At 31.0% G+C, this 12,796-nt stretch overlaps 1 protein-coding gene across 3 annotated transcripts in view; it reads right to left on the reverse strand.

Annotated features, from left to right (window-relative positions):
* Positions 1 to 12,796, reverse strand: part of LOC124357437 (NADH-cytochrome b5 reductase 3) — a 43,520-nt gene that overhangs the window by 24,858 nt on the left and 5,866 nt on the right. For all 3 annotated transcript variants that reach the window (XM_046809246.1, XM_046809247.1, XM_046809245.1), the window contains exons 2-3: positions 9,271 to 9,312; positions 7,648 to 7,849 (exon numbers count right to left, since the gene is read on the reverse strand). In XM_046809246.1, the coding sequence (XP_046665202.1) occupies positions 7,648 to 7,849; positions 9,271 to 9,288 (220 nt within the window). In that variant the 5' untranslated portion in view covers positions 9,289 to 9,312. The remainder of the gene's footprint in view (positions 1 to 7,647; positions 7,850 to 9,270; positions 9,313 to 12,796) is intronic.

A 12,796-nucleotide genomic window follows, 5' to 3' on the forward strand; every position in this document is an offset into this window, starting at 1 on the left:
AACTTTTGCAAAAATATTGAAAAAATAGTACTTTCTCAGCTGATGTCTCATCTTAAAAACCACAGTCTCATTACCAACAATCAGCACGGTTTCCTTGAGGGTAGGGTCTACAATCACTGCCTTAACAGATATAACTGAATATATTATTGACCAGCTAGAAGACTCAAATTATGTATCAGCAATTCTCCTCGACTATTCGAAAGCATTTGACTGCCTTGGACATGAGTTAATACTACAGAAGCTCGAATCTCTTGGAGTGGCACACAGAGAATTGGATTGGTTTAAGACTATTTAATAGGCCGGACTCAAAGAGTGGAAGTACAGCAAAATTCAAAAACAACATAAAAAGCTCAGTTACATCAAAGCCACTGCCAGTCAAAAGGGGTGTACCTCAAGGATCAATTCTTGGTCCAGTCTTGTTCATCCTTTTAACTAATGACTTTCCTAAATTCATAAATGACAGCACTGAGAAACAAATGTGTCATGTATGCTGACGATACTACTGTAATAGTGAAAAATAAACTATCTCAAGACCTTTCTGATGACATAAACACAACCCTTAACAAAAGCAATTGAATATGCTGACAAAAATGACCTAAAAATAAATCCTAAAAAGTCCATACAATTAAATTTTAGCCGTTAGGACAGAACCTGTACCACATGTACCCAACATAAAATTGGAACAGGAAGCACGACTATTAGGAATGACAATAGACTCTGATCTAGCTTGGACAAGTCACATCAACAAACTTTGTAGCCAGATTGGGACAGGGATATACGTAGTCAGACGTATGCAAATGTTGGGAGGCCTGAACATCGCTAGAACAGCCTACTATGCACTAGTTGAAGCCCACATTCGATATGGTCTAGTCCTATGGGGAGGCACATCTGAAGGAAACCTCAAAAGGGTTTTAGTATTACAAAAAAGAGCCATACGAATCCTGGCTAATCTACAACCAAGGGAGAGCTGCCGTGAAGCATTTAAAGCTCTCAAAATAACGGACAGTGGTGGCATTATACATTGAAGCTGTTACTCTTCATGTTGACAACCTTGATCTACCTAGAATGTGATGCCATCCATAGTTACAGTACTCGACAAGCAAGAAACTACTATCTGCCAACCCACCGCACCACATTCTATACAAAAAAAAAAACCATCTTACATTGGACGTCAACTATTCAACTCCCTACCAAGACAATTCGAAGGTCTTAGAGGAAGGACCCTGAAACACCAGCTTCAACAGTGGCTTGAACAAAAATCCCTTTCTACAACCTCAAGGAGTACTTTGAAGCTGCAAGAAGACAAAAATACCTGATGCTTGACTTGTATTTTATATGTTTTATTCTCTGTACATTTGATTTGACACATATTCTGTTCTTAATGATCATGAATAAAGTATATCTGTATCTGTATCTGTATCTGTAACTGACGATGAATTTCAACGGCAGTTTCGTTTTTGGCGGTCAAGAAACGAATAACACTACGGACTTCGCAACTGGCAGCAGAACGCAGTGGAGTCTCCATGATGTTTGGGCAGCAACTGACTGAGAAGCGTAACAATGGGCCAGTGACCGGCGCACCTGTTGCCAACCGAACCGCGCTGCATATCCCCGCCCACAGCTGCACGCTGTGTTACGTACGCGTCTTTTTACAGAACAGGGAAACTTACTTTTTGGATACCCCTCGTAATTGAACTATCAACATTTGAGAGGTTTCTCTTAAGTTTGTCAGCATATGATCGTTTATTATCGATCTTGGTTGTAGAAATATTACCAATAGATTTTGCTTGGTTTATCAATATTCCAGCCAACCTCATATTCTCGTCTTGAAGTAAAGTTAATTTTTATAATCCTCAGTTCACTTTGATTTGATGATAATTCAAGTAATTGATCAGTTAATATTTTTATATGTGTAAACACTGACAACACGCATCACTTTCTATTTCGATGTTTGTAGATTTATTACACTCACTTGATCCCATAATTCTGCTAAACGTTTTACAATTAAAATTTGATTTTTTATCACTGTTAAACTTCTAATCATGTTTTTATTTCCCAGCACACTTAAAATGAACAAATCTATTGAATTTATTCTCACATTGAAGAGAATAAATTAATTATGATACTGTTAATTATGTACTTATGTTGTTTACTTCAGTCAAAATGTATGTGATTTTTACATAATAGAAAAGTAAGCATAAACAATTTGAAATTTACTTATGATTGAGTGACTTTTGTGATTATTATTTTCTTTTCAAAAATATACATAAGAATATCAATATTTACAACTTCAAGTATATCTAGTTACTTTAATTTACTTGAAGTAAAATAATAAAACATTAACAAAATTATAAAGCTAACATACAAAATATCTACTAAAACAATCAAATTCAGTATTTTACTAAGGAAACAAAAAGGATTTTAAACTTTTGTATAAACTCCTCTTAACTGGTTAGATAATTATAGATAATTGTACTATTTCTTTTTTTAATGTTTATAAAAATGAATCAATTGAAATGTTAAAGAATATAAATATAAATAAGTTTATAGATTTCTTAAAAGAATACAATGGGTCTCAAACTCGTTTTACCTAAATATTTATGGAAAATATAAACTACTTCCTTTACATCAGCCTAGTATTTGCATGTTCAGTCAAACTCTCTAAAATATAAAAATACAATACTACTATATTACCAAATGTTAGCCTTAAACTGGCAAGTAAATCATATTTTCTAGTTCTCATGTTATGTTGATATAATATAAAGAGACAAGGGTATGCTAATTAAAACTGATCAGCCACACACACACACACACATCACTCAGTTAGCAGTGACACTCCGATTCCTTTCTCAAAACAATGCCCTGCTATTGTAACATAGTATACTATTAAATATGTTTTATATTGAAATCTGTTTTTAATATTACAGTTTTTATAAATTTAATCCCAAAAGGTGAAATACACAAATATGAAATATTAAAACTGAATTGAGGTACTTCTCAAATATTGCAAACGCTAACATTGGTTCGACAATTTCGTTAGGAGCAGTTCGATCTCCCACCGTACAGCCCGGACTTGCACCGTCTGACTACCACTTGTTCCTGCACATCAACTGCGAGCTAGGCGGCCAATGCTTTAAAACCGACAATGAAGTGAAAACTGCTGTGCGAGTCATGGCTACATTCGTTGGCGGGAACCTTCTAAGAAGAGCGTATAGACGAATTGATCACCTGATTGAAACTATGTCGAAAAATAGTTTAAGGTTTGGGCTCTTATGTATAAAAAAAAATTTGTGTTGAATACAAATTGTTCTACTTGTTTTTTTTAATAGATGATTACTGCAATAACTCTTATTGCCTTGTATAAAAGTTTCTCTTTTAAAACAAATTGAACAAATCCTGATTCTTTTTATGTATGTTTATGTAAATCTATAATTTATCTTGTAGCATTTTTGACAAGCCTGTATTTATTACCATACTAAATTTTCATTGTTTGGGATACTGTAATACTCTAAATCAGTTCCTATTGTACAACTGTAGAAATGTACAACTAAATGTTTGGCTCAGGAAATATAGGTAAGTTGTTTTTTTTAACAAACGTCTAGACTAAAATGAAAGAACTAAGCCATTAAAAATTATAACAATTTTAGCATGGAATGGGATAGTTTCACGGGTGTAATGATCAGATCTGCCAACTGGCTGATGTCACCTCGCTGCTAGTAGCTTTGCCCATACGCACAAGAGCACACTCTTGTCTTTTTACATCATGTGTTAAGATATATATTACTAAATCAAGTTCATAGCTAACTAAAAACTGCACTCTGTGATATATACAGTTTAGTATTAATATTTTAATGAGTATAAAACATTGCTGTTGTTATTTATCCCTATAAATAGTGTAAATAGAATTATTCTGTTAACGTACAGTATTCCCACAAGGATGAACAAAATGAAGTTGTAATAATATTAACAGTTCTACCAGCAGTAACTTTTAATAATTTTATCTAAGTTGATTTCATACTCAGGCCAAAGATTACACCATATCTAGAATAAGTTATAGGCTATAATGAAGAAAAAAAAACAAATGAGATAATTTTGCTTTGCTTTTAAATGTTTCTTATCAAACAAACTCAATAATTGATTAGTAAAAAACAATATTATCATTACTTTCAAGACAGAAAATAATGTTAATGACTCAAATTTATGATGGTCACATGATATCCCAATATTGCAACATATATTTTTATTCATATATTTTATACAGAATGTGCCTTTGCAGGAGCTCTTCAAAGAACAATACTTCATCATACTCTTGCTTCACAAAAGTGTATTTTTAAATCATGACTGATCTGAAAGCTGAAGAAAGACATTTGTGGTTTTAAGAATTTTCACGGTAGCATCTCTACCTACCTACCTACCTATCTCTACCTATACACTGTAGAGACAAAATTAAATGCCCTTAATTGAGATTTACAGAGTGACAGTCATGAACATCACACAAGGCTTGTAAATTACTTTGATCTGCTAGTGCTAGGACTACTCTTTTCATTAAAAACTATGTGCTGGTAGAAAATTGCTGAACTCACAAAATTCATAACCAGCAATTTTTAAAGCAAATCTATCTACACTTTCACCTCAATATTTCATAATTGTGTGCTTTCATCAATTATACTATTCTTAAAGTTCACATGGCCTTGTACATTTGTATAAGTTTAACTAACATTATGAATTAATGTTTTGTTATATGTACAAAAACATGCATAGAATTCCACTGTCATCTTATATAGAGACACTGTATTTGCATAAAATTACAGAGATATCTAAAAAGTATTTTTATAAAATCTAAAACTTTTATTGCCAAAAATAATAACATTCCCGTAAACCCCCATGAGAAAAAAACCCATAAAATAAGTAAATATAGTTTTAAAAACAAATTTTATATGAAACTTTATCTGTAAACTGTGTTCATTAGGAAATATTCTTATGTTGCTGAACTTCTGGCCTACCCTGTGTTATAAAATATAAATGTATATCAAACTAAGAAGTTAGGTTGAACCAAAATTATCACCAAGATATGCTATATACATTTTTTAAATATTTTTGGTAATGAAGAAACTGAAGTGTTTTAGAACAAAAAATTAAAAATCAGAACAGTGTTTATCATTTGTTGTTGACAATGCTGTATACACAATGCACTGCCTGAGTGATCAGAGATGCAATAGACGTCCTCAGTAAGTGCCACATTTAATCCATAGACTAGTGTGAGTGATCAGTCCGAGATAAAACAATACATACATTAAAAGTACTTCAAATCAAAAAATAATAATCAGATCAGTCCTCATTGTTTTTAACACTGCAGTACGCTTTAACACGATGAAATCAATGGATATGGAATTTTTTATTCAAAGGTTTGTAGGTATTTAATTTTATTTTTTTTTTATTATTTATTTATTTCTACTTCGGGTGAAAAATTAAATGTCTACCCATAAAGTAAATTAACGAACATTTTCACATATTATACAAACATATTAATAATTTTAAAATAACGTATTCGTATATTTTACCTACTTTACATAACATTTATAAAAACATCAAAATTGTAAAAACTTAAATAATAAATTAAACCACGACATTCAATGTATATCAGGTTGACTGCCATGAGTACCATATGTGGTACTCACGGCCCTAGGCCTGACTGCCACATGTTTATTGATGATCACCTCCCTGAGGCCACAAATTTTTTTGAATAAAGAACAAAAGTATTGACTTTTTCCCCTTTGTAGACCTATAGAATAAACTTTTAGTTATTATTTAATCACAAATAATACTGGTTTTGCTGAGTACCATTTATGGTACTCATGGCCTGTGGCTGCAACTGTATGTTATTAAAAGTTTGTAATCATTTTAAAACTGATCCATAGTAAGCTCCAACATCATATTTTTCTCCAACATCTTACCGTTTGTAAAATAAATAAATGTGAGGATTCATAAAATAAAAAATAACTTATGATACAAAGTAAATATTTATTATTATTATTAGAGTAAAACATAGAAAATTGTTTACAGAAAAGGCCTATTTGGCAATGTTTTGGTACTAATTTACCGCTTGGTGTTCACTTTATGAAAAGAAAAGAAACATTCTGAGCAGAAGTACAGATTGCAGTTAAGGCATTTAGTGTAAACCTTTTTAGTTTTCGCCTGTGCTTCTTTCCTGCCTCTTTCTTGAGCGAGTTTTGTATAACACTTGGTACACTTGTTTCTTTTAGGTTGCCTTTCCAACCTTTTGTGCTCTTGATTAATAGTGATTTCTTGAGGTATGTTATAAGTTTTTTTTAAATAGTTCAATGACTAAATTTTCTTTAAATTCTGTAATTTTAAATTTTTTATCTGTTACACTCTTGAACATGTGGAGAGAATTAACAACTGATGTACTGAGGATCATGTCAAATACAATCTTTCTGTACCATTTTACGCTGCGCCTTAGAGGTGATGAATAAGCTGCCATTGAGGTTATAAAGAACCTTTCTCAACCAACACACAAAACAATGTAATGGTCAAAACAGCTGATTATTAGATTACCATGAATGCCAACGAAATAAAAAAAAATGTTTGCTAAGACTAGGGACATGTAATTTGGTATGTATATAATCGACTTGATAAGTTTTGAAATTAAAATCATGATCATTGGTACGAAAATTTAATTTTTTTTCAACCCTTCATTGAGATAGAGTGAGTACCATTTCTGGTACTCATGGCCTGCTGCTGCATATAGGTGAGTACCATATATGGTACTCATGGCAGTCAGGCGTTGGGCAAAAAATTCAGTGTGGCAGTCAACTTGATATACTGTATTTTGTAGTAAATTCCGTTTTTCCAGATACTATGTATTCCAGATTTAAAAAGCTTTGCATCTGGGGAAAAAGCCTATTGTAAACACATGTATGAAATTGTGCATGCATGACAAATTTCTTTCAAAATTTCTTCAAAAAAATTATAATTTTACAATAAATAACAGGATTCATTGAAGGGCTCTAACTTTGAAGTTGAGCATTTTAGAAAAACACAGAGTAGATTGCTGCGTACTGAATTAATGTTAAATTTGCATGTTTTCTTTAATGTAATTAATTTTAAATAGAAAGAAAACCAATATACAGTAGAAGTCCAATTATCCGAGTTTCAATTTAAAAGAAATTAACAACCCTTTAGGAAGCGTGAACAAAATCATGCTAAAGGTCTGTTTTTTATATGGGGGAGCTTGACACACTGCGACATAGCTGTGCCACGTTTATTAAATAACTATTATCTGTTTCGAGCAATAGCAATAATGTTATGGGGTTAGAACGTACCTATTGGTTGGAACTGAGAAGTGTATCACACATATTTAATTGAATAAATAATCCATTTTTTACAAATCAATGTTGAGGTTTTTCTATAAATTAGGATATTTTATGGCAACCTTCATTTAATACGAAATTTTTCCTCTATCCGACCTCTTCCCAGTTCCATTTAGCTTGGTTAATTGGACTTCTACTGCAGTAACTGCAACAATTATTGATACCATTAACTAATTTTATAGCACAGAATCAAGTTACACTTGTATTACCTACTTTCATTTTCATATATCTGGTAATAGAAAACAAAAAAACCTACCTAAAATGTGATTTTCAGATGGTAAGGCGAACCTAAACTTTTTGGTATCATGGCTTATATGAATGGTTTCACTCAGTTTTAGGGGAACTTTGATTGTAGAATCCACCAAGGTTATTGGACGGCTCTTCTTCTTAGTGAACCAGTATGTGAGCAGAAAGGCCGATGAAAGAACAACTCCCACACCCACGATCACAGGTACAGTCTGTAGCAAATAATTAGTGAACAAAGTTTACTCATGTACGTGAGTTAACATTTTACTAAACTAGAATTAAATCTACTGTCAAGAGGTGGAGAATAATGAATTTGAATCAACTTTCATATTAAGTACAATCATTGTATGCCACAATAGCTAAAATGGTAATCTATTTTATTTAGATTATAATGTTTCTTGTGTTTCTCTTAGATAAAGATTTTATTATAAATGTACTTGGACGGATGGAAGTCAGGACACCTTTTTATAAAAAGAAGTGAACCTTTTAGTAACTGTTACAACTTTGCCCATTTCCCCAAAATGGGATTTTTGGGGGGCGGCTCAAAATTTTTAAATATAAAGAGCCATTAAGTGACACTTCATTTGAAAGGTCTTGATAAAAGAACAGTAGAAACTAGAGCTTTCTATCTCAACCAAGTACAAAATAGCAGCTCATTGAAATTAATTAAATGAGGCAAAACATGAACACCCACATTCAGGAAGTAAATGACTTCAATAGACAACCACTTTCCATCCCTCCATCCTCATTCATTAAAAACTAAACAGAGTGTATTCATACTTTTTACTCACACTATATGTATATATATATACATATACATATATATATATATATAGGCAATTTTCATATCAAGATGGTCTATTATAGTATTATAATTAATTAGTATCAATCCTGTAAGTGTTGATCATATCAATCTCTTAAATTGAACTAAAACAAGTCTTTTTATACATATGTGGTATATAAACAATGGCGCTGAGCAGAACTACAATAACCATTTAAAAACATAGATGCACAATGCAAGAGCTGCAATGCTGGCAAAATATTTCTTCCTTAGTACTATTCAGTCTGAGTGTTTGTACTTGATTGAAATACCATAAAAAAGTCAAGAACAACAATCACATAGATTGAGTCAATACAAACTTCTATTTGTTATTCTTCCATCACCATATCTATTAATTTTCGTTCAGAACTATTTTACGATGTTAACACAATTTTTTTTTTAATTTCTAAAATTTTAGCTGTAGCAATCACCACCTAATGATTCTAGCTTTAATAAACCATAGTAAAAGTTTAAAAATATAGGATATGTATACATAGTATCTGAACACTAACAACATCTGTTGAACTAATTTATCATAAAGATGAGAACAGGCAGCACCAACAATATTTACAGTTCTTGACAACAATAATGTAGAGCTTCTAACTTGTCACAAACAATGTCATTTGTTACTTATACATAATGTATGAAGTCAATACAATACCAAGACTACAGGAATTACTTTTAGAACCATATTACAACACTGATTTTGCTTTACTTTTTAGGATTATAGGACTTTAGTAATCACAAGATTAGTTTACTTTGTATAATAATTAAATGAAAACTTAAGATAAATATTTAGCATCTTTTACTCACTGCGTTTAGCTGCACCATTCTTGTGAAGTCTTCATAAATCCCCTAAACAAAAAAGCCTCTGATTATTAAATAAAATGTGATCTACATCGATTAATAAAATAAACTTGTGCTAAAAATAAAATAAACAATACCTGTACATGCTGGCTCTTGTTATTATGTTCTTGTGTGTCTCAGGCAAGCAAGAATAAAACTATGAGTCGTGTAATTAATCATTTTCGACAAAATTACTTAATTTGTTGAACTAGGATGTAATTAAACTATGAGTAATGCCACGTAATGTTTAACACTATGTAAACAGTTCACTCAGTTATGCAAATGACTAGTTCAAACTATTTGTACTAAACCTAAAACACGCTGTAACATTGCAGGATTTCTACTAACACAGTGGGCTGGCACAGATTACAGATTTACTAGTAGTTAGTGACAAATTCTGGGGGATAGAGGTATGGAGCTCAAAGTTCTCCTTTTAGAAGTAAATATATAAAGACTAAAACAACAACTACATGTATTTATAAGCAGTCTCAAACCAGTTCTATTAAAACAACAAAATGTTGTAAGAGCCAACTATGTAAATGAAACTATTTCTCATTAACAAATTAGCATATGCAAATTTCAGCATTTAAATAAATATGTTCTTAAAATGCACACTGCTGAATATTTTCTGTCATTAACACCTGAAATATCAAAAGTGCTCAACTTTGAGTCAAATTTCAAATTTTATATCTGGACTTTTCCAACCATAAAAAGAAATAACAGAGTAGTAATTAGACAAATTGTCTTGTGAAATAATGAGTTCAGAACTAAGCAAGTACAGGAAGAGAAACGAGACAAGATCTATATTACATCAATTAAATGCAGAGTAGGTCTACTTTTTTGTTTCAATGTACAATTATGTAAAGCACTTAACAGACTAGCCTACGAAACGTCCAAGTGCACATTGGTGAGCCACCAATACCTCATCACATTTTCTGTATATACAAGAAGACTGCTGTTTATAGAACAAGAATGTCATAAAGATCTCTACTAATGGAATCTCAGACTGTACACCACACATAAAGGGAGCTATTTTCTTAATTTTTACTTCATTTAAAACAATAAAAGAGAAATAAGTTTCTAACTTGCCACATTTCTTTTTGCTTCAAGGAGGAACCACTCTTAGTATATTTCCAATGAAGGGCCAATCAGTGATCTACCCTCTTAACTAAATATATATCTCAAATAGTAAAATGGGTATGTGATAACTCGTATAAAACCTCTTAACACTGAAAATATTCAAGTAACAATAACTAAAATTGAATTACTTATTTATTTGGAAAACTAAAAACTATGATTTTCAGAATGATTATAGAAATTTTTAGAAAATTTTTAAACAAAAGTTGATATTTAATACAAATTTATAGACACAAATTTTTCAATTATATTTTAAAATCTTCATGTCCCACTTTTAAGTGCTTTTTGTACTTTATGCATTGTACTGACTATGTTCGTGAACAACATGAATTTAGAATTTCTAAATTTGGCCCGGATCCAATATTCCTTGTGTAACGCTCTATATTGTTTAGCAATTTTGGTTTTAACACATTATTTTTAAACATTGTTATTACTGTAATTTTAAAAAATCTTACTCAGTTGGGAGATACAGCCTACTAGTGGATTTTTGAAATGACACATTTTGATATGTTTAAGAACCATATTGTAAGTAGTAAACATGAGTATACAAAGTTAATACTACAAAGCTAATCACTGCGGCCAATAACTAAGTGACAATTTGCAAGTTATTAATTACACTAAAGTTTTATAATTGAACCTAGACACTATTCAAAAATTCCATTTAACAATAACATCATTTATTTTTAATTACTTTTTGTTACAAACTACTGACACAACTGTTCTTAAACATATAAAAATGTATCATTTTTTAAACTTTAGTAGGCTGTAGATCCTAATTAAATAGCCTAAAAAGAACATGTTTGAAATAAAAACGTTTTAAAATATCGATTATTAACATAGATTGTTGTATACGTCATTTTAAAGTTTTCGGAGATTCTAGTCACTAAAAAAGTCAATAAATTGTAATTAAAAATATGTAAAGTCCCTTATTAGAACTATGCCATAAGTTTAGTTGTTTTTGAGGTACCAATGGTGGGTGGTACAGTTAAATTGGATATGTTGTAAATTGAACAACAATTAATATTTCCTTGCAGTATGTAATTCTATCGGTATCTTATCTCAACAGACAAAGGTAAGTTAGGAATTTGTCAGCACAGCAATCAGCTTTGCAGCAGTGTTACTATGTCATGTTATCATGAATCAAATGTGAAGTTACCTACTCTATTTATATTTTATCTTATCTTGTCATCCCCATATCTTAAACATTTAAAGCATTTTCCTTTAGAAAAACAACAAATAGTGTGGAAAACAATTATTGGATATATTACCAAATATATTAAATAATGTCACAATCACAAGTTAGCTCATCACACGGACACTTCTGAATAGGGAATATAATAGAGTCAATTAAATTGTTTTGCTACATTTGATATTCCATGCACTCTCTGTTCCTGATTCAAAAGCATCCATGGGGTCCTCCACCTTGTGTTCCAAAATAACAAAACAATAATTTACTACATTCCGCTACTTCAAGGAAATGTAATTAATTATTCCTATGGTTTAATGACAAATGCATTCAAATTTCACTTTATTTTCAATATATTACCATTGGTCGATCTGTAAATACAATCACACAGAGTGAGGCCCAAACTTCACGGCGAGTTCCTATTTAAAATAGTTTTAATAGTAATAGACAATTTAACAAATATATCGATATAATGAACAAAATTGAACAGTTAAACTAAATGAGCCTACAAGTGATCTTGGTAGAGTTGTAATAATTAGAGCCAATTTAACAACTTAATTTGAAATGAAATGAAAGTTCATTTATTACCAAGGTAGAGTTAGGGCTATCTAGTTCTCTATACCACTCAACATCATATTATGTACATTGATATTACAAGAATTAAATACAGACTAGGTAATTATGAAACTACCAAGGTAGAGTTAGGGCTATCTAGTTCTCTATACCACTCAACATCATATTATGTACATTGATATTACAAGAATTAAATACAGACTAGGTAAATTATGAAACTATCATATTAACAACAAATATAATCAAATTGCTAAACTTACAGAAAATTAAATCTTCTTATGAATAAAAATTAATTACAACGTATGTTGCTAAGTGCTAATCTTGAGAACGGCTTGACTAATTCAGCTTTTTTATATTCATTGGTATCCAAGGCAGTTTTATATGAAGAGAAACATTGAAGGATTTCCCCCTATACAAAAAAAAAAAAAAAAAAAATAGGAGTTTGGTAGGATTTTCCTCTAAAACTTAATGCTTCTTAGTCCTACAAATGTACCTTTGTATATTTTCTTCATTTGCATACAACAAGGCAAACTCAACTACGTCACAGAAAATATCTTGAACCAAAAGTAGATTACAAGAGTAGGAAGTAGAAGTAGG

This window comes from Homalodisca vitripennis, chromosome 3 (genome assembly GCF_021130785.1).
Source record: "Homalodisca vitripennis isolate AUS2020 chromosome 3, UT_GWSS_2.1, whole genome shotgun sequence".
NCBI classification, from domain to species: domain Eukaryota; kingdom Metazoa; phylum Arthropoda; class Insecta; order Hemiptera; family Cicadellidae; genus Homalodisca; species Homalodisca vitripennis.